This window comes from Equus przewalskii, chromosome 12 (genome assembly GCF_037783145.1).
Source record: "Equus przewalskii isolate Varuska chromosome 12, EquPr2, whole genome shotgun sequence".
In the NCBI taxonomy this organism is placed as follows: Eukaryota; Metazoa; Chordata; class Mammalia; order Perissodactyla; family Equidae; genus Equus; species Equus przewalskii.
This window is the reverse complement of record NC_091842.1, coordinates 11,909,223-11,936,360: the sequence shown is the minus strand read 5'-3', so window position 1 is coordinate 11,936,360 and position 27,138 is coordinate 11,909,223. Positions and strand designations below refer to the sequence as shown.

At 56.1% G+C, this 27,138-nt stretch overlaps 1 protein-coding gene and 1 pseudogene across 3 annotated transcripts in view; both read right to left on the bottom strand.

Moving 5' to 3' along the window:
• Positions 1-234: 234 nt before the first annotated feature.
• LOC103556011 (RWD domain-containing protein 1 pseudogene) lies at positions 235-1,246 on the bottom strand (annotated as a pseudogene).
• A 6,276-nt stretch (positions 1,247-7,522) lies between these two features.
• CLIP2 (CAP-Gly domain containing linker protein 2) overlaps positions 7,523-27,138 on the bottom strand; it is a 78,532-nt gene continuing 58,916 nt past the window's right edge. For 2 of the 3 annotated variants that reach the window (XM_070566456.1, XM_070566457.1), the window contains exons 10-18: positions 25,862-25,966; positions 23,266-24,201; positions 20,945-21,002; positions 18,497-18,580; positions 17,482-17,638; positions 14,812-14,971; positions 12,414-12,599; positions 12,047-12,109; positions 7,523-9,352 (exon numbers count right to left, since the gene is read on the bottom strand). In XM_070566456.1, coding sequence (XP_070422557.1) covers positions 9,341-9,352; positions 12,047-12,109; positions 12,414-12,599; positions 14,812-14,971; positions 17,482-17,638; positions 18,497-18,580; positions 20,945-21,002; positions 23,266-24,201; positions 25,862-25,966 — 1,761 coding nt within the window. In that variant the 3' untranslated portion in view covers positions 7,523-9,340. The remainder of the gene's footprint in view (positions 9,353-12,046; positions 12,110-12,413; positions 12,600-14,811; positions 14,972-17,481; positions 17,639-18,496; positions 18,581-20,944; positions 21,003-23,265; positions 24,202-25,861; positions 25,967-27,138) is intronic. The other variant, XM_070566458.1, reaches the window with a different exon arrangement.

Here is a 27,138-nt window from a genome sequence, read left to right as displayed (position 1 = left end):
TCTCAATAAAAAAGAAAAAAACTTACTACAAAATATCCTAAACATCCAAAAGATTACAAAGGATCATCCCTTTACAGAACACTTTAAAAATAACACCAATTCAAGGACACCCATTGAAGTCCTAGGTGTAGACAGCTCTTCTCCCACGCCACCCCCTCCCAGGGCACCCCACCCTGAAATTGCCATTTGTAACTGGCATATTGGAAAGTTGGCACAGGCTGCACTATGGGGTCTCCACCAAACCCGGAAGTCCTTATTACTTCTTTCTTCTCTTTGGAATGTGAGGGTCAGTTTATTAACGATGAAAGTTATCAGAAGAATATTCTCCTGAAAATTATTTTTTCTTAGAAAAAATGAACGGAAAATCAAAACCCTTTCAGCACGGCCTCCGATGCTGTGGCAGGCAAGCCCCCTGCAGATGGGGACAGGCCAGTGCTCACTCCCGGGTCAGCAGGATTGCAGCCTGGACCATGGGCATGCTCCAGCTCCAAGTCTGCCGGTTCCCGGCGCAGAGCCTCGTCCACCTCCACGTGCTGGCAGCACCCGTGCAACCAGCTGTCAGACACATCAGAGTCAAAGACGAATCGAGACGAGCATTCGAATCGCTGTTTCCCACCGAATCAGCTTTCTCCCGCTTGTTGTTCTGCTTCCACACGTTTCTTTTTAATTTCCAAGAGTCTTGCATTAAACCTGGCCTTGCAACTTAAGAAATTCTCAATCGTAACAGGAGCACCATGAAATAATTGCTTTTTGGCTCCTACTTTCTTCCCGTTTTGTATCTTGTCTTCCTGCCTTTCTTCTGGTTTTGATTTGATCTACTATTTCATATAATTTTTCGTGTGCAGCCAACACTAAAGTAAAAATCATCACCATGCCAAGGGTTTCTTCTGCCTGTAGTGCTAATAATTTTAAAGTGCCGGAGACATCCTTGTCTTCTAGATATTTTCCTGGGAGAATATTGCATTAAGGGGGCTTCATCCGGGTGTTTTTCACTGTACGTGAACTTGAATGTGGTCTGGACAGGTTTGCTGTTTTCTCCAGCCTCAGATGTCAGAGTGATGGTGAAGCTGGGGGGTTTCCTGGTAATTCCAGATAATGAGACTGTTAAAGTCATCTTCACTCGTTCCCTTCACATCCTTGCAGCACGGCAGTACCGCTGCCCAGAGAACCAGGCAGGCCTGGAGCTGGACGGAGAGGGGTGGGTGGACCCCATGGTCTGCAGCTCACTGCGCCGCTTCTCACCAGATTCTGGCAAGGTGGTCCTTGCTGCAGCCCATGGATGACCTAGACGCCACACAGGGGCCGTGGTCTTGGGCACGAAGCCAGGCCAAGTCTGCTGAGCACCAGCCCCACACAAGCTCCTGCCTGCTCCCTAGTTCTGCATTTGACTTCCTTATAACTTTTTTAAAAATTTTATTAAAAATTTTTTTTCCCAGAAGGAACATTGTGTCTTTAGTTTTTTCCAGCTTTATTGAGATATAATTGACACAAAATATTGTGTAAGTTTAAGGTGCACAATGTGATGATTTGATGTCTGTATCTATTGCAAAATGATTACCATCTCATAACTTTTAAACCAAGTGACGTCAAAACAGATTGATTTGGAGGGATGTAACGTACAGCATGGTGACCGTAGCTAATAATACTGTACTGTGTGCTTGAAACTTGCTAAGAGAGTAGATCTTAAGTATTCTCACCACACCAAAAAATGCTAACTATGATGTGTTACTTAGCTTGATTGTGGTCATTTCACAATGCATACGTATATCAAAACCTTAAATATACATCATTTTTATGTTGTAAATTAGACCTTGATAAAGCTGGGGAAAGAAAAGAAAATGATAGGTAGTGGCAAATGAAAAACGAGAAAATGTGTCACATACATGCAACGGAATATTATTCAGCCTTCAAAAAGGACACTGTGACACATGCTACAACATGGATGAAACTTAAGGACACTATTCTGAGTGAAATACCCCAGTTAAAAAGGACAAACACTGTATGACTCCACTTCATGAGGTCCCTAGAGAAGTCAAATTCATAGAGATGGAGAGTAGATGGCGGCGCCAGGGGCTGGGGGAGGGGAAATGGGGAGCTCTTGCTCAGTGGGGACAGAGTTTCAGTTTTGCAAGATGAAAAAGTCCTGGAGATTTGCTGCAAAACGACACGAATATAGTTAACACTGCTGAACTGTACACTTAAAAACGGTTACAGCGTCAAATTTTATGTTACATGATTTTTACCACTATTGAGAATTTTAAAAAACATATTAATTTAGGGTCGGCCCAGTGGCGTGGCGGTTAAGTTCGAATGTTCCACTTCTTGGCGGCCCGGGGTTCACCGGTTCGGATCCCGGGTGCGGACATGGCACCACTTGGCACTCCATGCTGTGGTAGGCGTCCCACATATAAAGTAGAGGAAGATGGGCACGGATGTTAGCTCAGGGCCAGTCTTCCAAAAAAAAAAAAATATATATATATATATATATTAATTCACCCCCAGCCCTGCTATCCCGTCACCCCAAATCTAGGGCAGTTGCTGAAATAATTCCGGGTATTTTTTCTTCCTTTTTTCTGTTAACATGATAGATTGCACCAGTTGATTTTTCCCCCAAAATTATCTGAACAAATAAAAATATTCACACATCCTTATTTAACGAAGATTCCTAACACAGTTTGGTGCTAATATCCAAATCACACTCCTCCTACCATCGTACGGGTAATGTAAAATTTCTTTTCTTTTTTGAAAATAACTTACTGAGGAGAAAATTACATAACACAAAACTAACCATTTTAGAGAGGCACCCAGTGGCATTCAGCACATTCCTAGTGTTGTGCAACCATCACCTCTATCTGGTTCCAGAACATTCCCATCATTGCAAGGTAAAGCCCTGTGTCCATTACACTGTTTCTCCCCACTTCCCCTTCCCTCAGGCCTTGGCAACCAGCAATCTGCTTTCTGTCGCCATGGACTTGCCTATTCTGGATATTTCATATAAATGGAATCACATGTTCTACGGCCTTTGGCATCTGACTTCTTTCACTGAGCGTGACACTTTGGAGGGTCATCAGGCTGCAGCACGGATCAGTACTTCATTCCTTTCTATGGTCAAACAACATTTCATTGTATGGATAAACCACATGTTACTGACCCATTCATCAGATGATGGATGCTTACGTTATTTCCACTCTTTGGCTATTGTGAATAACACTGCGATGAACATTTTGTACAAGTTTTCATGTGGACTTGTTTTACTTTATCTAAAGTATATACCTAGGAGTAAAATTGTTGGGTCATATGGTAACTCTATGTTTAAACATTTTAGGGAACTACTCAACTATTTTCCAAAGTGGCCGACCATTTCACATTCCCACCAGCAATGTATGAAAATTCCAATTTCTCCACATCCTCACCAACACTTGTTAGCGTCTGTCTTTTTATTTTAGCCATGCCAGTGGGTCTGCAGGGGCATCTCCTTGAGGTTTTGATCTGTGTTTCCCTAATGACTAATGACACTGAGCATCTTCTCATAGGCTTATTGGCCATTTGAATATCTTGGGAGAAATGTTTATTCAGATCTTTTGCCTATTTTTTTTTTTTTTAAAGATTTTATTTTTTTCCTTTTTCTCCCCAAAGCCCCCCGGTACATAGTTGTGTATTCTTCGTTGTGGGTTCTTCTAGTTGTGGCATGTGGGACGCTGCCTCAGCGTGGTCTGATGAGCAGTGCCATGTCCGCGCCCAGGATTCGAACTAACGAAACACTGGGCCGCCTGCAGCGGAGTGCGCGAACTTAACCACTCGGCCACGGGGCCAGCCCCACTTTTGCCTATTTTTTAATTAGGTTATTTGTCTTTTTATTGAGTTGAAAGAATTCCTTATACATTCTGGATACGAGATCCTTATCAGATATCTGATTTGCAAACATTTTCTCACATTTGGTGGGTCTCCTTTGATGCAAAAAAGTGTTCAATTGTGATGAAGTCCAATTCATCTATTTTCTTCCCTAGGGTTGCCCCTGCTTTAGGTTCATATTTCCGTGGCTGCAGGAGGAAAAATACACGATGAGTTTGGAACATACTGTAGAAAGCAAGTTAGTGCTTAAAGAACAAAAGGATGGGGCGTGTCAGAGATGAGGGAGCCAAAGGAAAGCGCTCTCAATGGCCAAGGCAGAAGAACTTGAACAAAGCAAACAGCGATGGTATTGGATAATAAGCCAAAGTATAGGATAAATATCCATGAGTCCATAGTGATAGAAATAAACCACCGATAAACAAATAAATTGGGGAGAAGAGACAACTCGTCCTCACAGAACATTTCCAGTTAATAAATGGAGACGGGAAGAGAGCAGGGGAACATCACCCCGGCAATACAATCACAGTGATAATTACAGCAGGCAGGCTGCACCGACAGATACAAACATCAGTGGTGAAAGTTTAAGGAGAAACTGGACATCAGCACAATCTCAAAGTACCTCCATCAAAATAGTTACGAGTCACAAAGGGAAAGGGAGCAACTTGATGGTGGAGAATCCTGGCTCATATCGCCTTAGTCAAGTGAGCAAGGTTACATCGCTGGTAATAGACACGTGGAAATCGGGGGCCGCCGACAGGTGCGCTGAGAGGCACATCCCCTCTGTGCTCCCCCTCATCACGAGGAGACACCAGACAGACCCAGACTGAGGACCTGGACAAAAGAACCATTCAGTGCTCCTCAAATGTGTCACGGTTATGGCAGAGCAGGCAGGCTGAGAAACCGTCACAGACGGGAGGAGATTAAAGAGATTCCACGAAGCAATGTCATGTGGGATCCTCATGGGATCCTGGAACAGAAAAGGGACGTCAGAGGGAAGACTGGTGAAATCTGAGAAAAGTCTGTACTTCGATCAACAGCCTCCCACCAGTGTCCGTTTTCTAGTTTGGTTCATTGTACTGTGGTTGTGCAAGAAGGTAACACCAGGGGAGGCTGGTGAAGGATTTACGGGAACTCTATTTTTGCCATTCTTCTGTAAGTCTGAAATTATCTCAAAATTAAACGGTTAAAAGAGAAAAGTCAGTGCAGGGATGGTGTGGGGACACGCTCTGTCCGGAGCGGCTGGCTCCCAGCCCCTCCCACTGTGCCCCAGACCCAGCCCTGGGGGCGACTTGCTTGCTGCTGGCTCGTGGAGCATCCATGTGGGGGTGCCTGAGGCAGGGCCCGGGGGCTGAGCTGAGCTCGCGGGGCTCCTCCGGCCTGTGCAGGCGATCTGCTGACCCCTAAGCTGGACTGTCGAGGGGCTGAGCAAGCCGCGGTGGGGCCCCAGGGACCTGCTGGTGCTCTCCTGCAGACGGAGGAGGGCAACGTCCTGCTAGGCTGGGACAGCGGCAGAAACAACTGGGTGGGTGTCTGCAGGGTCTCATTTAGACCCCACGGGGCATGAGGTCGGCTTTATTTTCTCCGTTTCAGAGGAGGAAACTGAGGCTCAGGGAAGTGGAGCCATGGGTCTGGCCCACACAGCCAGAGGGTGACGGGCTGGGCTGGACCCAGGATGTCCAGCGCCTGAGCTCTCTCCAGGGTGGTGCTGTCAGAGACCCCCCCACCCAGGGCTGCTGCTCCACAGGGTCAAGGCTGCCCCAGGCCTTTGGCTTGCACAGACCTCTGTGAAGCCCGCACCGCATCCCTGGGCTTCCTGTGAGCCCTGAGGGCAGGGTCCCTGCGGGACTCTGTCACCGCCACCTCGCCACCTCGAGCCCCCTGCGGAGCCCCATCCTCTTTCCGGCGCCATCCTCCCATCCTGCGCCTCTGGAAGCCAAGCCCTGGGCAGACAGGGCTCAGGCTGCTCCTGTGAGATTCAAGCCTGCCGCCGCCGTCTGGCCTCGAGTCGCCCGCACCCTCAGCCCTGGTGACAGTAAGCAAGCCCTGCGCCCCAGCCTTGGCCCAGGCCCCCAGTCTCCATGACTGCCCCTGACTGCTCCTCGCGTCCTTCCTACCCAACCAGTGCCTCACCTTCACAGCAGCTGACACAGGGTCAGGCCAACCGCCGGCCTGGGAGCCACGAGCAGACTGGGGCTGGCTCTCCTCTGCCCACGTGCCCCGGCGTGGAGTCCCCACTGAAGGGCGGCTGGCCAGGAAACACTTTCCCCCAGGGAGGGGACGCACTGAGCACCCTCGGTCACCGCCCCATCAGAGAGTGACGGGGCCACGCCCGTGCCTCGGGTCAGATGGAAAGAAACCATGGGTCGCAGTGGTGTGGGCTAAGTCTCGAGAGGGCAGGAAACACTTTCCCCCAGGGAGGGGGACGCACTGAGCACCCTCGGTCACCGCCCCATCAGAGAGTGACGGGGCCACGCCCGTGCCTCGGGTCAGATGGAAAGAAACCATGGGTCGCAGTGGTGTGGGCTAAGTCTCGAGAGGAGACAGTCCTGTGGGCAGAAGCACTCTGGATGCAAAATGCTGGGCAGGCGGGATGAGATCTGGAAAGACAGACCCTGTCCATACTGGAGGCGGCTGAAGCCTAAGGAAACCGACCCAGATGGGTCTCGGGAACGATGCTGGGTTGACTGCTCTCCATCATCCCCACCCCCAGACCCACTCTGCACCCACATCCTGGCTGTGCCCGGAGCAGGCCTCCGAGCCCTCCCACAGCTCCCTGGCCTCGGTGCCAGGTGGAGTTCAGCCAAGGAGAGGGTCGGCAGGAGGTGGCGGAGGAGGAGAGGGGGCTGCAGAATGCGCTTCTCCAGCTCCCTCCCTCCTGGGCTTGCTGCTGCTGGGTCCTCTGCACAGATGCAGCTTATGCTGGCTTCCTTTGCTTCGTCCCTTTGGGGTGCAGTGGCTCCCCAGAGTCCCTTGTGGGTGCCCTTAGCCCTGTCTACACCTGCGCACGTGGCCCCTCCCTCCACTCTGTTCACCCCAGGACGGGCCCCTGCTTCCCCCAGGGCTCGGCTGATACAGAGGCTGAGAAAGGGCGGGAAGCTTCCAGACACACTTGGCTGTTCACCTCAGGAGCCTGGTTCAGTCTCTGTGGGGGACCCTCAACTGCAAGGCCGGTAAAATGACCACAAAGCTTGCACAACAGTGACGGCTCATTTGCTCCACAGAAAGCTTGCTGCAGGGGACAGCATCGGTTCACCAAAGCTGTAATGTTCTCACCGAACTCATCATATTCGTGTCAGCTGATCCATCACTATTTTGCAACTCGGGAAGAGTTTTTGTTTTTTCCTCGCAGGCCCAGTTATACCTCTAACAGATTCAAGCGCACCCCCTGTGCCTCTCGGGGGGCAGCCTTGCCCGGCCTGCCCGCCTCCCTCCCTCTGGTTCTCTGCCTCTTCCTGCTCAGCTCCCTCTCCTCAGAGAAGGCAGCTCAGCCTTGGACTTCTTCAACGTCAGGTCCTCTTAAGCTCCCATCAGCCATTCACACCTGAGTAAGAATTAGCTGGCAGCCCACAAGGAACAGGATCGAGACAAACTCCTGGCACCAGGCATCATGAGCTGGGAGAGGCCGGGGGAGCCCAGGTCGCTCAAAGAGGGAAGCAGACGACTGCAGGGGTCCTGGACCTCAGTCACAAGCTTTATTGTCTCGAGCACGGACTTGCCACACTTCAACAATTCCACTTTGGGGAGGGGAAGGGTGCGGGGAGGACCTGGGGCAGGGTATGGCTGAGCCCAGACTGCACAGGCGGAGATGCTCACAGGGAACTCACTTCTCTGCCACCTGCCACCTGCCAGTGGCGCCAGACTCAGCCTCTCCCTGTGGGCCTGTGGCTGTTAGTAGACTAGTCAGCGCCTCCTGTGGGCGGGGCGAGCTGCCTGATTTTGCTGGAAAGAGTAGTATCTGACTCTGGGTTAGGCCACTAAAGCATCGCTTCTAGACTGTTGTTAATAAAACCGCATGCGAGAGCTGCCGAAAGCCAATGGGGGGCGGGAGGAGGGGGCTGGTGGGACTAACTGGCTGCCCCCAGGATGGGCTGTACTTGGGCAAGGACGTGACCCCTGCCCGCCTGTACCTGGCACGTCAGAGGCTCCCTGGGCTGCTCCCAGGGCACGAGCCATATGCCCGCCCAGGCACACTTCGGTCCTGGCACACTGCGGCACACCATGGGGGGCATCGGACGCCCCTCTGGCCCCGGGGGGAGGGTGAAGACCCTCCCTGAGCTGGAGAGGAGGGGCAGGCCCCCTGGGGCGATACTACAGCACAAGGCAGGGCCTGCGGGCCCCGGCTCTAGAGGTGGGACATGATGAGATTAGAAAGGGGCTGTGGGTACTCGTGTGTTCTGGCGCGTGTGCGTGGCACACACATCCCTGAACGCTCACCCCCATGTACCTGGGTGTGTATGTTCACAGCTGGTTGCAAGAACATCTGCGGGGTGTGTGGGCATGGCCCCGCCAGGCCTGAGGCTCTGTCCTGGAACCCAAGTGTGTGTGGCCCGAGCATGGCTGAGTGAAGATGCCCCGCCCACACAGCCACATGTGCACACGTACCCCGAGTGTGCGTGCGCCAAGGTCAGCGGGTGAACACATCAGAGCCCCTGGCACACCTGCAGGTGGGAGGCTGAGCCACGGAACATCTGGTCAACACAGGGGACACCACATTCCTGACCAGTCAAAGCCGTCCCAGGCCTGGCTGTGGCTCCAGCAGGTCGGCGGGGGCCAGGGCTTCCGGGTTCCCTAACACCGCGGCACCGGCCTCAGTGACCGCCCACCAGCAGCTCGGGCTGAGTCAGTGTGTGCTGGCGGGGAGGACCATGACCCCCGCACCCTGAAGCTGGGCCTCACCGAGGGGAACTTGTACCACGTCTGAAGGAGGTCCGGTGTGTGGGGACGAGACGCCCTGGGGACTGCCTTGGCCTGGAGGTGGCTGCAGGAAAAGGGGTCCCCCAGCTCCTCAGGACTGGACTCCCCTCCTCAGTGCCTGCAAAGAGAAGCTGGGCCTCCTCTGACCCTGTTGCAGGACAACAGCTCCCCAGGGTCTGAGGGGGACCTGGGATGAGGAGAGGAAGGAGGGAGAGCAAGGATGTGCCCAGGGCCAAGATGGTCCTCAGGGAGCTCCTTCTGGGGAGGGGGCCTGGCTAGATCGCCTCAGCTCCCCCAAACAAAGTCCAGAAACTGCCAGGGCGTCCAGGCTGGAGGTCCCGGGGCCAGGTTGGCCTGTACCGCTCTCTGTGGAAGGTCGCGCTTAAGGAAGCCTCCTGGTCCGGCAGGGGGGTTGAGGGGCAGGGATTGTCCGCGGCGGTGGGGGACGTTATCGTTACAAACACTGTTCTTGTCTCCAAAGTGACAGTCCTGGCCCCTGCCTGGATGGGGCGCCGCCGGGGCAGGCCAGAGGGGCTCTGGTGTGGACTGGGCTGCTCCACGGTGTCCCTCAGGGTCAGTGCTTGTCCTGGAGAAAGCAAAGCCTTGATCAGCAAATGTCCCCAGGAGCCTTGAGTGAAGGCGGCCGGGGGGAGGGGGCAGGTAGGAAGGAGGGTGGGGGTGCGCTGGGGGAAGAGAGCCCACTTGTGCTGGGAGAGGGAACCACATGTGCAAAGGCCCTGGGGCAGAGGTCTCTGATGTGTGTCTGGGGCATGGTGACACAGGAGGTAGGGTGGGAGCTGTTTAGAGGAAGCTGAGGGGAAGACATGAGAGCAAATGGGTTTACAGAGAGCACTGGGTGCCTGTGTGGAGGCTGGATCTGAAGAAATGGAAACTGGAACTGAGACTCCGAGCCTCAGTTTTCACATCTGTACACTGGGACTGCATGCTCTGCAGGTTGCTGGGAGGACAAAGCTGCACCAGATATGGACATCAGCTCCCAGGGGGCCTGGCACAGCGGCTGCTCTGCAGACACAGCCCTACCACGTCCCCTCCAGCTCCAGGCCTCCACCCTGCTCGAAGGCCTGGTGCAGGGTCCCCTCCACTCCCCAGCCCCATCTCTCTGCCCCTCACCCACAGGCCTGGCCCTTGGCAGAGTCTGCAGCCAAGGTTCTCCTATGTCTGGGTGAGCAGGGGCTCCACCATCCTTCCTTCCCTTGCTCTGGCCTCAGTTGCCCAAGGTCACACAGCGAGCCAGGGACAGAGCTGGCCCTGGGTTCCTGCACCTAACCGGGCCAGCACCCGGGACCCAAGTGGGTGCCTCTAAGACTGTGGGTGAATACGAGGGGTTACTGTGGGGCGGGGCCACCAGACACCCCCTTAAAACATCACACGGTCAAGCAAAGACAGGTCAAGCTTGGGAGTCACGGGCGCCCCTCAGGCCCATGAAGTTCTGGAAAGCCAATTTTATACCCACAATTCTACAAAACATACAACTCACAGAGACTGCTTCAGAGACAAAATGCGTATGTTTAAAGCGTTTGGTGAAGAAAACCGGAGGTGAAATCAAACACAGAGTAAGCAACTTGCTCTAGAAAATGACAGCCAAGCCATTGCAGCCGCTCAGGGAGGACCAGCCTGGGTGGGCCAGCGACAGATGCCCAGCCGGGGTGGGGGTTCAGGAAGAGCAGGTGCTCAAGGTGCTCAGAGGGCGGCCAGTCCCTCCACAGGCTGCTCGCTGGGAAAGCCCAGGCACTCTACAGAGGAGACACCTGACCAGATGGGCGGAATCCCGTCAGGACCGAAGGGCAGACGGACGTCAGGCCCCAGCTGGGATGCCCGGAGGAGGACGCGACTAACCCTGCTCTGATCACCAGCGGCCATCAGACAATCCCAAACGAGGACTTTTCAGTTAAAAAAAAGGAGCGGAGCTATCTTTCAAAACTGTGAATTTCCTAAGAATCAAAGAAATCGCGGAGATGTTCCAGATTAGAGGGGACCGAAGACACCTGCCAACTAGAGGCAGTGAGTGCCGCAACCCTCGGCTGCCTCCTGGCCAGGGAGAAAGAGCCGGAGAAGCGAGGCGGAGGAGCAGGGGGGCGGGGTGACATGCGAACCCGCGTCAGCGCGACACTTGTGGGGACTGGGCACTGTCCTGTGGGCAAAGTGACGCCCCTTTCTCAGAAAATGCGGACTCAAGTATTTAGGGCCAGGATTCATGCAATTATATTCAAACGGTTCGGAAAATACTATACATCTTACACATGTCTACATTTAGAAAACAAAACACAGACAAATGGGGGAAAAGGTTAACAATACTTATGGGGGAAAGGGTACATGATGTTCTAGGCACTATTTTTATTCTTGCAACTTTTTTCTAAGTTTGAAATTATTTCCAAATAAAAACCTAGTGCCTATCCACACACACACACACACACACACACACACAACGGTTCCCACTATTCGCAGTGGGTACATTCTATGAGGTCCCCACCAACGCTGGCTTAGGGAATGCTGAGCCACTGCTTCTGGTGCAAACATGGGCGAGGCTCCTGTGAGCCTCAATCACGACACTTGCATTAACAACACACAGTCCTGTCTTCTGTGCACTCCCTTTAAAGACACCCTATTTAATGGATGACATTAACCGTGAGCTCAAAGCCAACAGCAGCCTCACGGTGCCAGCAGGAAGCTTCTGGACGGACTTTCTCTGCAGGGTACCGCGCAGCCCTCTTGCCCCCAGGAAGGCTGACGGCCTCAGCACTCGGCTGGGGGGTCATTTCAAACAGCGGGAATCACCAAGAAAAAGCACAAAAATGGGACAAACGTGGCACTAAGCAGACCATGCAAAGGACCTTGTTCTCAGCGTGAGCCGAAACAAGAAGGCTGAGCACCGCCTGGTTGTCCTCAGCAGGGGCGGGGGGCGGGCGACTCGCATGCCCCTCGCTCCCGTGTGTCTGCGAGGGACCACGGAGGCGCCCTGAGTATGGATTTTGGGGTTGTAATGACATTTTATGGAGCAGGCAAGTTTGCAAATAGGGCATTTGTGAATAACGAGGACTAACTGTCCGTGCACATGTGCACACACGCACACATGCACATGCACACAGGCAAACAACCCATGTGCGTGCCTAGGACAGTTCAGGAAGGATATCACTTAAAACAGGTAACCTTGCATCTCTGGTAAGAGAACTCCTAGCGAGCACGTTCCCCTTTACACAGTTTCGGACTTGTCTCCCAAAGCCCCCCAGGATCACCTCGCGCCCCGGGCCAGGCCCCTTACCTCCTGCCTGTGGGCCTTGTCTGGCTGGTGCACGCCGTTCGCAGAGCCGGCACTGCCCGGGGCCTGCAAGAGTCGGGACTCTGAGCGGGGCTCCCAGGGCGGCAGCTCCCAGTTCGGCCCCTAGGTGGCGCGGTCACCCGGCAGGTCCTGCGCGACCAGAGCTCCTGAGGGGCTCCCGGCCGGAGACCAAGGCTCAGGGCAAGGCCGCATCGCTCCCCTAGGTCTGAGCTCCTCAGGATAAAGCCACGCACCCCCGGGGCTGGGACGCCCAGAGGAGAGGGCAGGGCGGTGTGTCCCCCCGCAGCCCAGGGTCCCAGGGCGGACAGGGCCGCCTCCCCCTCAGACCCGGGCACCCGCCCGCGCTCACCTGGCACCTGTCGGGGCTGCCCCTCATGGCCTCCACGAGCCTGTCCACCTGCTGCGCCTGCTCCAGAGCGGCCCGCAGCACGTCCTCCGTGCTCGCCAGCTGCTGCTGCAGCCGCAGGAGCTCGGGCGCCGAGGCCGGGTCCAGGAGGGAGTAGCGCCTCTGCTCCGCCTGGGCCTTCTCCTTGTCCTGGAAGAGCGGGGGGGCGCGCAGGTGTGTGCGGGCGCGTGTGCAGGAGGGCGGGCTCTGGAAGAGCGGGGGGGCGCGCAGGTGTGTGCGGGCGCGTGTGCAGGAGGGCGGGCTCTGGAAGAGCGGGGGCGCGCGCAGGTGTGTGCGGCCGCGTGTGGAGGAGGGCGGGCTCTGGAAGAGCGGGGGCGCGCGCAGGTGTGTGCGGGCGCGTGTGCAGGAGGGCGGGCTCTGGAAGAGCGGGGGCGCGCGCAGGTGTGTGCGGGCGCGTGTGGAGGAGGGCGGGCTCTGGAAGAGCAGGGTCGCGCACAGGTGTGTGCGGGTGCGTGTGGAGGAGGGCGGGCTCTGGAAGAGCGGGGGCGCGCGCAGGTGTGTGCGGGCGCGTGTGGAGGAGGGCGGGCTCTGGAAGAGCGGGGGCGCGCGCAGGTGTGTGCGGGCGCGTGTGCAGGAGGGCGGGCTCTGGAAGAGCGGGGGCGCGCGCAGGTGTGTGCGGGCGCGTGTGCAGGAGGGCGGGCTCTGGAAGAGCGGGGGCGCGCACAGGTGTGTGCGGGTGCGTGTGGAGGAGGGCGGGCTCTGGAAGAGCGGGGGCGCGCACAGGTGTGTGCGGGTGCGTGTGGAGGAGGGCGGGCTCTGGAAGAGCGGGGGGGGGGGCGCGCAGGTGTGTGCGGGCGCGTGTGCAGGAGGGCGGGCTCTGGAAGAGCAGGGTCGCGCACAGGTGTGTGCGGGTGCGTGTGGAGGAGGGCAGGCTCTCTCTAGGCAGGACACTCTTCTGCCCCTGCCCCTGGGCCAGGCCTGAGCATGCCAGCACGCCCCCGGGCCTCCCTACCTCCCTGAGGGTCCCCACGAAGCCTCTTCCTTGTCCCCTGCCCTGAATTCCCGGCTCGGCCAGATGCTCCACATCTCCAGGTCCCCAGGCCCAGGACCCCTCCCTCTTTCCTTCTTGTTCCCCCCACTCCCCTACAGTCTTAGGTGGGTCCCTCCTCTGCCCCCTCAGACTCACAGCTTCCTCACCTCCGACCCTTGAGCCCACCTGAACCTCCAGCCCCGCCCGGCAGGACATTCGGTACCATCGGCTTCCAAGTGTCCCCAGCTGCCCTGGCACCGTCACACGGAAGGGACACCTGCCTCGTGGGCCCCGGGTGCCTCCTTGCTCCCACAGCGGCCGCCCCGCACTGACCTGTGGGCCGGGGCTTCCAGTGCCTCTGCTCCGCTCCCCCGGCCATCTCTCCACCCAGGCCTGCCTCACCCGAGGGGCCTTCTGACCACAGCCCGTCCCTGGTTCCCCGGGGCTCGGGGGACAGCGCAGGGACATTCCCACGGAAACCCGACCAGCCTGTGCCCCACGGAGCCGGAGACAAGGCTCTGGGAAAGCCTCGGGGAGTCAAGACCCCCGGTCCCCGCCAGCCCCAGGGCCTTGTCTGCAGAGTTACATCCAGACTCACAGAGCGCGAGGACCCCAGAGGGCCTGCTGGCCAGGCCTGCCCCACAGCTGCAGGCGGGTCTTGTCCCTGCCTCCTGTCCGGGAGGCCCCGTCCCCACCCCCTCCAGGGTAGCCGAGCCCGTGTGGTGGATAGAGGGGTGAGCCGCTGGCTTCCCATGACAGCAGGCCTGTCCTCCCAGACCCCACCCTGTCCATACCCCGGAGGTGACCAGGCTGGTACCCGGCCCCAGGCTTGTCCTGAATGCTGACCACGGGGGATGGGGTGGGGATGGTTCTGGCCCAGGCTCCCAGCAGCCCCTGCCCAGCCCAGCTCCTGCCTCCGGAGCTCTGCTCTGTCAGGCTCCTGCTCCTGACGGAGGAGTCGCAGCCCCAGAAGTTCAGGGTTAGAGGAGCCTTTCCAGTTCCTGTCGCCTTCCTGAGACTGATGCGGGAATCCCCACTGCAGGACCCTGAGGGAGAGCTCGCTTCCGGCTGATTATTCCCCTGGACGGGGAGCTCACTACCCCGCAGTAGCCCGTCCTACCTCTGGGCAGGCCACCCTTGGGAAGTCTTCCTCTGCACTGCATCACCCAGACGGCCACCCTGCCAGCCATGATGTCAGCAAGGGGGGTCACCCGTGGCCCTTCCCCCAGCTACCCTGACTGTGCTTCTAGGGGATTTCGAACCCTCACTGTGACTTGGCTGTCCCTGGGTGGCTCCAGGAGGTCACCAGTCTCCATGGCCTGACAGCAGGGCAGCCCTAGCCCCACCACGGCCTCCCCCTCCCCAACGTACCAGCCCGGTCAGCTTTTCACGCAGGCCCCGGATGTCGTCCTTGAGTTTCTGCTCCTTGATCCGCCACTCAGCCTTGTGGACCTCGCGGCTCAGGTCCCTCTCCGGCCCCGGGGAGCGGCGACTGGCCTCCAGCAGCAACACTCGCAGCTCGTTCAGGCTCCTGGCGAGGGGTGGGGCAGAGGCACAGGACAGCAACAGTCAGCCCAGCCAGTCAGCCCCTCTGCTCCCACACTCCAGCGACTCACAAGTGCCTAGAGACTGGCCACCCTGAGGGGGACACTGTCTACTAAGACAGCATCTGTGGGGCCAGCCCGGTAGCACAATGGTTAAGTCTAGAATGCTCCACTTTGGTGGCCCAGGTTTTCAGGTTCAGATCCTGGGCATCAACCTACACCACACTGTGGTGGCGACCGACATACAAAAACCAGAGGAAGATCAGCACAGATGTTAGCTCAGGGCCAATCTTCCTCACCAAAAAAAAAAAAAAAAAAAAAAATGACAGCATCTGTACCAGGAGGGGCCAGAGTGGAAACATGAAACCATTTGACCACAGCCCAAGAGGGGCCAGGATTTGAGAATGGGACGATCAAGAGGACTTGGCCTTTCCCAGAATGTTTTTAAAGTTTTTTTTTTTTTTTTAAAAGGTTTTATTTTTCCTTTTGCTCCCAAAGCTCCCCAGTACATAGCTGTGCATTTTTAGTTGTGGGTCCTTCTACTTGTGGCATGAGGGATGTAGCCTCAGTGTGGCCTGATGAGCGGTGCCACGTCCGTGCCCAGGATTCGAACCAGTGAAACCCTGGGCCACCACAGCAGAGCACGCGAACTTAACCAGTCAGCCACAGGGCCGGCCCCTAAAGTTTTTAAGAATGACAATATTACTTTTGTTTAATTAAAACAAAACAGTCATCCAATAGAGCTCACGTGGCAATGAACTCATTTTTAAATGCCTGATGTCAAATGGGTTTTCCTTCCCATGTCAGCTCTTAATCAGCTGGCAGTAGCTGCCTAAGAACTGTGATGAGAATGATTCTGAGGCCACATGTGGGCTCTGCAGAAAAGAGCGTGGTGATCAATTCGCAATGTCTGCCATGGGCGCGGATTGAAGGACACATCCCTTCTAAGCCTTTTCCCTTGCCTGCCTCTGCTATAGAGGAGGGGGAAACTCCCTCACCAGGTGGCCATGGGTAGTTGAGAACAAAGTGGAAGTCAACTGGCACTGTCCCTTTCCCTTTCCTCCTCTTTCCTGCTATGAATGTGATAGCTGGAGCTTTAGCAGCCACCTTGCAACCAAGAGGGAGTGTCCAAGAAAACTACAAAGGTGTGGCACTGATATCTTGAGCCACTGAACCAAGGGCCAGCCACAGCTACCTCCAGATTTCTTGTGACATGAGGACAATGAACCTCTACTCATTCAATCTGCCAACGGATTCCTGGCTGATCTCCCACTCCCATGCTAAGTACCACAGGAGAATGGAGGAGCTCGTGGTGGCCTACATCAATCAAGGAAGGCTTCAAGGAAGAGGCGGACTTTAACTCAGGGGTTGAACCTCAAATGCTTACAGGAGCTGGCGAGTCATGTCCAGGCAGGGGTTGTCAGGAAAATAATAGAAGCGGGCGGCAACTGAGGAGACCCAGAGGGCCACGCCCACTGAGAGGGGGCAGGTGCTCCCCAGCAATGCTGCTTGAGGCCCTGCTGGAGGTGAGCCTAATGCTGTCAGACCTTCTAATTTAAGGGAATCTGGACTGGAGAAATTTAGATTTTATGTGAAATCTTCTGATTTTTAAATGCTGGTCTAGGTTTTCTTTTTAAACCTCATGTGGGTCACACAAACCATGTCTATGGACCGTAACCCAGTGGTTCTCAGACTGTGGTCTGGGGAACCCTCAAGGGTCCCAAGACCTTTTCAGGGGGGCCCATGGGTCACAACTATTTTCATGATAACAAAACTATTTTACACTGTCATTTCTCATGAGTGTACAATGGATTTTCTCCTGGGGCCACGCGGCATATTAAAAATTACCTCAAAAGGGTATTAAAATGTTCCTCTTTTCCAACCACATATCTACGTAAGGCCAGATTTTCATAATATTCTTCAACCAAAACAGCAAACAGCAAAGACTGACTGCAGAAGATGCGAGAATGCAGCTGTCTTCTGTTAAGCCCAACGTTCAAGAAATTGGCAAAAATGCAAAACAATGCTACTCTTTTCACTAAATACTTTTTGTTTTGGAAAATAGTTACTTTTTACCAAAAGCATGTTATTTATGTTACATGCAATTGGTTTATTATTATCTTTAAGTGGATTAATGCATATTAAAATTTTTTTTCCATTTTATATAGAATGAATAAACCAAAGCTCTTTGGGAATCCTCAATAATTTTTAAGAGTTTAAAGGGGTCCCTGAGACCAAGAAGTCTGGGACCACTAATCTTCCCTATAAGCTCTGCTTGGAGAACTGTGTTGAGAAGGATTCTGAGGCTGCCCTGAGCTTGGTAGAAGAGAGCACAGTGGTCCTTGGTGACGCCAGCCACCTGCCCCACCCGTCTATCCCAGCATGGCCTCTGGAGAAGATGGCCAACGTCAGGTGGAGTGAGAGTCAGGCTGGAGGGAGGACACGGCTGGGTGACAGAGCCAGACAGGTCTGTGCACACGGCCGATGGTGGACTCACCGCTCCTTCCTGAGCAGCTCCTGGCTGATGAGGACCAGCTGGCCCGAGGCATCGTGGGTCTTCCGGGACACGGCCTCCAGCTCGGCCTCCAGGCGCCGCTTCTCCTTCTGGAGGGTGTCTGCCTTCTTCTCTCCCGACTTGCACCTGCTCTCCAATGCTGAGGGTCAGTGGCAGGGAAAGGAGGGAGAGAGTCAGGGCCCCGAGGGAGTCTGGCCCACCTGGGGATCACAGTGACACAGTCCACGGAGTGGGTGTCTCTCGTCCTGCGGAGCCAGGCAGCAGGGGGCCAAGACAACAGCTACAAAAAGCCGACGGAGCCCTTGGAACACAGCAGCCCGGGCTGTGGGGTGTCCACCTTCCCGAGACAGGACCAGGCGGTGACACTGGGGCCTGGACCAGGGCGAGCCACATCGTCACCTGAGCCTTGGAGGAGTCTGAGGTCAACCGACCTTTGTGGGGACCAAGTGTGCCATGTGAATGTCACGGGGACTAGAGAGAAGTGTGGGTGGGAACGCTTCCAGGACGGGGCCGTCTCAGGGCCACCACCACTGGCACTCTGGCGGACAAGAGGCAGGGCCAGTTCGTCACCAAGACACGCCAGAGGCCCCAGATGCCCCTGTCCTCACTCCCCTGTGCCCTCCTCTCCCCTGCAGCCGGCACCGTCCCCCCAGTTCTGAACCGCTGGTGCTTCTTCTAGGGACTGGGGGCAGAGACGCTGTATCAAAGTGACCTACAAGGAACCCACGTTTTCAAGACCAGACAGAACTGTAACAGAACTCCAGCGCACAGGACAGAGAGCTGGCACTGGGGAGGGAAGCCGGACGGGGCCCCTGATCACATTACAGACGGTGTATGGGCCACAGGTCTCCCACCCACTGCTGCCAGGTGGGAGTCTGGTGCAGGTGGCCTGGCCCAGGTTGCCTCCCATGTAAGGCAGAGTCGGGGGGCCACTGACCCAGGCACCAATCCGCTCAGTGCTCGGAAGCCTGCACGGCCCTGCGGGAGGGAGACTTACCACTTACTTGGGCCCTGAGCATCTCGGTCTGGGACGTCAAGGCTGTCACCTCTTTGTCCCTCTTGTTCAGCTTGTCCTGCAGGCCTGGGAGAGACGGGAGAGACGACAGGCTGTCAACATTCCCGGGCCAACGTGTGGTCCAGGGGGCGAGGGGCGGCCCTCCCACAGAAGCCCTAAAGCGGGGCCCCACTTGGCCCCCAGGGTCCAATTTCTTCCTCACGCCAGCCCTCTGTCTGGTAACCCACCATGAGCAAGAGGCCCCAGCACTGTGTGGTCTTGGGCGAGTTAACCCCAGAGTCTCAGTTTCCTTGAGTGAAAAATGGGGATAATGATGGGGCCCATGTCCCCTGGTCACGCGAATTCAGTATCGGATGGTCTAAGGACAGTCATAAGAAAGATAATGCACGGAAAGTGCTACAAACACATTAACCTTCCGTAAGTTAATTTATAAATTTAACATAATACCAAGAAAAATACCAGCAAGACTTTCATTTTTGTGGAACTAGATAAGCTGATTCTAAAATCACTTGGAAAGATTAGCAAGAAGAGCCAAAAGGGTTTGGAAAAACTTCTTCAACCAGTTAAACATAGCCCTACCAGAGGACCCAGCAATTCCACTCCCAGGCACACACCCAAGAGAACTGAAAACAGGTCTCGACAAGGTCCCGCAGACCCCGTCTACAGCGGCACCACTCACAACAGCCAGCAGCTGGAAACAGCCCAGATGCCCACACTCAGGTGGACGGACAAACACAACGTGGCATGTGCACACGATGGAATGTCACTCAGCCGTAAACAGGAACGATGCACAGACACACGCCACAACACGGATGAAGCTTGACTACGTTACGCTAAGTGCAAGAAGCCAGACACAAAAGGCCACATCCTGTATGATGCCATTTGTATGAAATCCCCAGAAGAGGCAAATTGTAGAAACAGAGGGCAGATTGGGGGGGGGGGGAGGTCAGCGGCCAGGGGGAGGGGAGAATGGACAGTGCCTGGTAACAAGTATTGGGGTTTCCTTTTGTGGGAATGAAAATGTTTGTAACTAGACAGAGGTGGTGGGTGCACAACACTGTGAATGTAGTCAATGCTTCACTTTACAAACAAAATTTTCACTTTAAAACGGTTAATTTATGTTAATTTTGCCTTAATTAAAAGAAAATGGCCAAGAGAATGCTGAAAAAGCAGAGCAGGAAAGCTAGCCCTCCAGTAATTAAAATACAAACAAAGCCTGAACAATTAGAAGATCATGGGACCAGCCCTTGAACAGACAGAGAGGTTACAGGAATGGAATAGAAAGTCCAGAAATAGAGGCAATTAGATAAGAGAATTTAAAGATGGTGAGGTTGGAAATTCACATCAGTGGAGGGAACATGAGTTTCTCAAAAATGATGTTGGGACAAGTGGGTACTCTTTGGGAAGGAAATAAACATGGGTTCCTTACCTCACACCAGATAGAAGGATGAATTCTAGACGGATCCAAGATTTAAACACAGAAAATGAAACTTAAAAAGTACCAGAAGACACCATGGGATGCGTTTTAAAAATAACAAACCCAGACACCAAAAAAGAAAAGACTGATTTTTTGAAATCTGAATGGCAAACATCACCATAAGAAAAGTCAAAAGACAAACCACAAAAGGGGAAAAATGTTTGCAATGTCATATATAGAGAGTTTCTAGAAATCAACAAATTCTAATTTTTCCAAATTGAAAAAATGGACAATGGATGTGAATAGAAATGGGAATGGGGCTTCATTCACAGTAAGAGAAAGGCAAATGAAGTTACACCAGGTCACAGCTTTTACTGTTCAGACTGGCAAAGATCACAAGTTTGGTAAAGCATATTGTTGGTGAGGTTTATGGCTAAACACACTTTCAACCGCCTGGTGGGAGTGAAAACTGGTTGAGCCCAATGGAGGGCAAGTGATTTTCTGCGGCAGGGTGTATAACAGACAAGACTGGGGACAACCTGCTACCCATCAGCAGGGAGCTGGTGAAACACGTGATGGTCGCCCCACACAGTGGAATATTCTGCACCATGTAAAGGAACGCAGCGATGAGGCACAGTCTCCAAGACGCACGATTAAGGGAAGAGTAAGAGACGGAACAGCGGGCAGGTGTGGGCCCCTCTCTGGTGGCGCCTACGGCTCGGATGCGCAGGAACCGTCTCTAGGAAGGAGCCCAAGTCGGCTAACTTGTGCCTTTGGGGAGGAAAGCAGCGAGTGGGGGACCCTCTGCTGCATGTCCTTAGAACCAATTACAAGTTAACATTTACTTTAAAAATAAAGTTAAAGCCAAACAAACAAGAAGGTAGTTGGTGCAGTGGCCGGCCCTCCCCATGCACAGCTAGGCACTCCCACCAGCCGCAGCGGGACCGGCTCAAAGGCAGACCCCGCCTGCCCTCCCCGAGGGCCCGCGTCCCGGCCCGCCAGCGGCCACTCACCCTCCACAGTCTCCTTCATCCTCATCTTCTCCCCTGAGATGTCGTTCGACTCAATCATCTGAAAGAAGGAGCCCTGTCAGGGGCCGCTCGCCTCCCACCTGTGCCCAGCCCAGCAGCCGCCCGGCAGGGCACCCCAGCTCCGCCCAAGGTGACCTGCAGGGGGCACGGACATCCCCGGTCTGACCTCCCTGACAACAGAGGCCCCCCTCTGCTCCCTGGAGCCCCAAAGGCTGCTTGCACAGCTTCCTCGTGCATGCCCCCACCCCTTGCTCTGTTGAAAACATCTATAATATTAGACAGATGTCTCCTTCTCTGGGACGCCGAAGGCTTGTCCCTGGCATCCATTTCCATCATCATCCAGAGGCAAGACTCCCAGCCTTGGTTTCCCATCCATAGAACAAGTAAGGACCGCCATGGGGTGGCGTGCAGAGCACGCCCAGGGCTGGCTCCCGGAGGGCCGTCAACAAATGCCACTTACTTCCTCTGCAATGCTTCTTTCTAATTATAAACTCTTAAGCCAAAGAAGAAAAGGTCAATTAAGAAAAAAATCTGCATGACAAACATCGATGAGCTCCTCATTGCTTCTTGGCAGAAGTTTCCAGCCTCCGGACAGCTGGCTGTCCTCTGAGCCTGCCATTTGCTGGAGTCTAACACTGCAGATCAGGGCCACACAGAGCTGAGCAAGCAGTCACCTCCATAAATCTGCCCCTCATACTTCTGCTCATACATCCCAAGCCCCGTTTTAGTCTGTCAGTTGTAATTAATTAAGCCCCCTTGGTCTTTATTTATACATATTGCAGGGAAAATGAGGCAGACACTAGAAAAAAATTTTCTTTTAAATCTCCATACTTAATGCATGAGACCAAACATCTAGTTGTCCCTGGACTTAACCCTCTAAATCTGGGAGGCATGTGGGTCCAGATCGAGAGGCTCCATGTGTGTAGACATCAAGAGATGGGTCTTCCTGGGGTCACCTCCCACTCCTCAGCCTGAGGTCTGTGACTGAGGACAGGGCTGTCCTCAGGCCTCTGTCCCCCATGCTCTATGGAACCACGGCAGCCTCAAACCTCCCCCGCTAAGGGGTCCAGGTCTGGGGTCCCAGGCCCGACGAAGCCACTGCCCTGAGCAGCCAATCAGCCGTGTGCACACAGCTAACCTGGGGCTCCGCCTCATCCCCTGCCCGGGATCGCGGGGGGGAGCACTCGCTCAAAAAGGCCGCGGCAGCGGGACCTCAAGGCGCCATGAGGGCAGATCTCCTTTTACAAAAAGGCGCCTGTACTGGCACTCCGAAAACCCACTGCTGGAGCGCGGAATCCCAGTTTAAACGTATGAGGGGAACCGGGGGCTCGAGAAACCCGGGGGCTTGTAAAAGGCAACGCGCATGCTGCCGGCTGTCCCTTTATCCGGGACTTGACTCTCGTCCTCGGCACCCTGCCAGCCCTCGGGCAGCAGGCCTGCACATGCCCTCTGCCACTGCTAGGTGAGAAACTCGGGGAAAGCTACTCGTCTTGGAGTCTTGGTTTGCTCATCTGTGAAATGGGGCCAATATGGACCTCTCGGGAGTTCAGGTGGGATAGGCCTGGCACAAAATCTCATGCCCAGAGCCACTCAAAAAGCTCTTCCTGGCCCCCTGGAGTGGACACGGCCCATGCCCCCCGGGGTCTCGCCTGCTCAGCGCACTCAGCTGGGACTTCCACATTTGGAGCAACACTGATACTGGTGGCAGCAGCCTCTCCAGGGCCACGCCCCTCCAGCCTTCCAACCCCACTCTGGGGACCCCCACACTCCGGGGAGGTGGCCGCTGGACTGCTGGTCAGTCCCATTAGGACTGGGGACCCAGAAAGTCTCATTAGAAATGTGGCCGCCTTTGGTTCCCCTAGGTCAGTGCTAGAGTTGGAGATGGGAGTCCCGGGAACAGGCAGGGTGCCGGGCATCTTGAGAGGCCCAGGAGCCTGCACCGTAGGACATGTCTGGGCGAATCGGAGACTTAGGGACCAGAAGGAAGGCTGTTCTCTGTGCTGAGGTACACATCTCTCCAGGCCTGGTTTGGGGGGGACCCAGGCAGGTCAGCTCAGACTGCCTTGGGTCCCCGTGGTCACCAGGGCCAGCTGCCCTTCTGACGGAGGGATGAGGGTCTCCTCCTCTGAGCCAGGTGCCCTCTGACCTTGCAGGTGCATGCTTCTGGGGGCAAGGAGAAGGCCTCCCTGGGCTGGAAGAAAGTGGTCCATAAAGACTTGGGCCCTCCCCACCCGGGCCCTCACACCCAGGCAGCTGCTGCCTGTGGGCCCCACCACAGCCCGGTAGGAGGGGCGGCCGCCTACGTTGGTGTGCTGGGACGAGCACAGGGACTCCACAGCCTGGAGTCTGTTTTCGGCAACCAGAAGCTTCTCGCGCAGCCTCTCGGCCTCCTGCTTGCTCTGGGCCTCCGACCGCTGCAGCACCTCGTAGTCCAGCATCTTCTTCTCGGCCAGGGAGATCTGCTCCTTGAGGAACTCGATGGCCTGTGCCTGGCCCCGGTACTCCAGGTCTAGCTTCTCCAGCTCGTGCACCCGCAGCTCGGCGTCGCGGCGCTGATCCTGGGCCTCCTGCAGCTCCAGCCGGTGCTGGCTGGCCTGCACCTCCAGCTGGGCCTGCCAGTGCTGCCGCAGCCCGGCCAGCTCCTCCTGGGCCTCCTGCAGCTTCTGACGCAGGCCCTCCTTCTCCTTCACATGCATGGCGGTCTCGATGTCGTGCTTGGCCCGCAGGTTGCCTAGCTCCAGCTGGTGCTCCATCTTGATGCCCTCCATCACGGCCTTCAGCTCCCCGATCTCCTTCTGCTGGGCGCCTGGGCCGGAGTTCAGGGTGGCCTTGAGGTCCTCCAGGGACTTCTGGTGGTCCGAGGCCAGCGAGTCCAGCTTGGACTTCCAGTTGTCCATGAGCCCCATGTTCTCGCTGGTGGCCTGCTGGACCTTGGCCTTGAGGTCCACTACCTCCTGCGCATACTTCTCGTTGGCCGCCCGGAGCTTCTCCACCTCGGCCTGGTAGGCCCTCAGGGCCTTCTCGTACTTGTCCCGCAGCATGCCGCTCTCCCTCTGGTGCTCCTTGCTGGCCGACAGCAGCCGCTCGCGCAGCCGAAGCGTCTCGGCGGCCTCGGGGTGGTCAGGGGGTGGCGGGCCAGAGTGCAGGAGACAGTGCTGCAGCTCCTCGATCTCACCCCGCCGCAGGCTCAGTTCCTCCTCCAGCTGCAGCACTCGTGACTTCTCGGCCACTGTGGTCAGCTACGGGGGGAGAGGGAGACAGCGGTCAGTGGGCAGCTGGGGGGCAGGGGACACGGCAGGGGTGAGGGGGTCTCACCACTCAAGGGCCCAGCCTCAAGCGAGAAAGGTCATGGGAAGGGTGCTGGCTGCCTACCACGGCTCCCAGAGATGCCCCCAACCAGTGACCCAGGGACTCAGGGCGCCAACTGTCCACACTGCCCTGGGTGGCCTGGGACAATCGATGGCTAAAAGAAACCACCCATCTGAGCTTGTGGATTTCTGCAAGCTCATGTTATTTTTAAAGGGCAGAGCTGATGGAGGGAATTTCACGCTCTCCTGCTCTAGGAAAGTGTCCAGCTAACCCACAGAGGGGCTGTCCAGAGGGCATGGCCAAAGAGGGGTCCGGCTTAATGCCTAAAGCGGAAAAGAATTAATGCTCCCAGACCGCCCTTCTGATGGAAAACCCTGAGATCAGAGGCTCCATCCTCCCTCCGCTGATCATGTCAATGGTCACAGATTTGCAAACAACATACTCAAAAGTTGTAATCTTTTACAAGCTTAAAAATGTTGTTTCTGAAAGTGACCTTTAGTTCAATAGACCTGTTTTTGTTTTTTAATCAGGTTGGACCCCAGATCAAGAGGCCTCAGTGGGAAAGCCCCAGCCTGTCAACTGCGACTGGCTTGGTTTTTGTAAGCAGCCTCTGTGCACACGCGTGTGGACTGCAATGAGCACACATGGTCACTGGGCAACAGCCGGTGTGTGCAAAAGGACCCGTGTGTCTCCAGACGCCCACAGGCATGCACATGCTGGTTCATGTGCTGAGGCCGACCTGCAGAAACTGACAGGCGCGCCCCACGCCCACACGCCGTTCTCCCAGTCAGCACTCGCTGGCTGCTCAGCTCCGCTGCCAGGAGAAGCGCAGCGGGGCTGTCTGCTGGGTGGGGCTGGGCTGGCCAGCTGTTTGGATGTGTGCTGGCCCCAGGGCATGCATGGTGGGCGTGGAGGGGCCAGCTGGGCCTGGAGCCTGGACTCAGAGCCATACCCTGGGACTTGGGGAGACCTCACCCCCAAAGAGAGCTTTCCCTGGCCTAGGAACCGCTCCCTGACCCATCCTATCACAACACCAGACCCTGGAGCTGACAGTCCGCTGCCGTGGGGACACCCTCACACCCCGACTCACCCCTCCCCCAGCCCCAGGTCCCTCAGGCTGGCCCCTCCTACCACCATATTGAAGACCCCCTAGGCTACAGAGACCTGGCCCTGCAGTCCCCTGGCCTCCCGCCTTCCCCAGCCTGGGAGAGGGAGGTGCGGACAGGCTCCACGCCTGCCCACATAAGGGGCAGACATTCCCAAGAGGCCCCCGATTTCTGAGCATGACAAGGCCTTGTCACGGCAATGCATGGGGAGGGAGGACGGGAGGGTCTCCCAGGACGTCCCCAGCCAATGGGATCATGAGCTGGGGAGCAAGGTCCCAGAGGGCCAAGACCCCCGGCCTCCCAACGAGCATCACGTGGCTATGGAGCATAAGCATGTTCCTAAACCTCTACTTCCCTCCTAGAAGGGGCGCCAAAGGAAAAAATCAATGAGGACAGCAGCCGAAGACAGAAAATAATAAAACAGAGGAGCCGAGAGGGGGCGTCCGCGGGCAGGGGGCTGGCGGGCCGGAGGCGGGCGCGTTACCCTGTTGTCGGCTAATTCCCGGAGCAGCCGCTCGGCCTGCGCCTTCTCCAGTAGCAGGCTCTGCTCCAGCTCCCCAATGCGCGCGTGCTCCAGCTGCGTCTGGGTCTGGTCCACCCCGGGAGGGGGCGGGGGCAGGGGCGGGGGACAGGGGCACAGGAAGAGGAAGCGGAGAAAGAGAGAGAAAGAGAGAAAGGCGGCGTCATCTTCTGTGCACAAGACAGGAGAGCAGATCAAGGAGAGCAGGTCCTGGGGGAGAGAGGGGGTCTGCGGAGAGCTGCCCGCCCCTCCCTGTGTCCTGGCTGGGTCTGCTGAGGGCAGAGGAGGGCAGCAGCACCCTGCACAAGCCAGCTCTGAGGGGGTGCCAACAGACACCTGTTCACTTGTCACCCCCAGATGGCCCTTCCCCTTGCAGCTCCTGGGGCGTGGCCCCAGCCTACTGGTGGTCCCCATCAGGTGGCCCACAGGCTGTTCCTCATTTTAGGCACAGGATCCTGCACACGGGAGCCCCCCAGGGTGGATGAACGAGTAAATGACCCCAGGATTCCCGGCCCCCAGGCCCGTGCTGAAGGTGGATGAACCAACCTCATGGAAGGTTTGCAGCAATATACCCACACCCTCCTGTTCTCCCGGCCTGGCCTCCTCAGTGGAGGCCGGGCTGTGCCTCCCAGAGCCTGCCTGAGCCCAGCCCCATCATGCCCAGATCCTGGGCCCCGAGGAGGATGCCTGGTCTCCTGAAAGCACAAGAGCACTTTTGTTCCGGCTTCGCAACACCCGCTTCACAGGCTAACAAAGCCCCACATTCTCCGACTGGCATCCAGACTGGCATGTGGACCCAGAACAGATCTGCGAGGGCAGCAAGGGGCTGAAGGCTCGGGCTCCAGTGCACCTGGAGCAGCCTGGACACCAGGTTCATGGGGCGGAGAAGCCAGAGGGTCCCCCTCACCCTCCCGCTTGTCCTGCCATCATCTAGGAGAGCAGGTCAAAGCAACTGGTGTGGCCGTTCTGAAGCAGCCTGGCCGAGCAGCACAGCGCACACGTGTAGAAACAAAAACGCACACCCAGCACCAGCACGGGTACCACTTGCCCAGAAACACTCCTGCAATTCATCAAGAGCTGGAGATGTTTATGTCCTCTGGCCTGTTATCTTACTTCTGTGAATTTTCCTAAAGGAACAACTAAAAGCTTTTCTCTCTCAAGAGGGCAGCAGGCCGCAGGCTAACAAGCACCTGACTCAGTCTCTTCCAGAAAATCCTAGGCTGATGATGGTGCCTCAATCC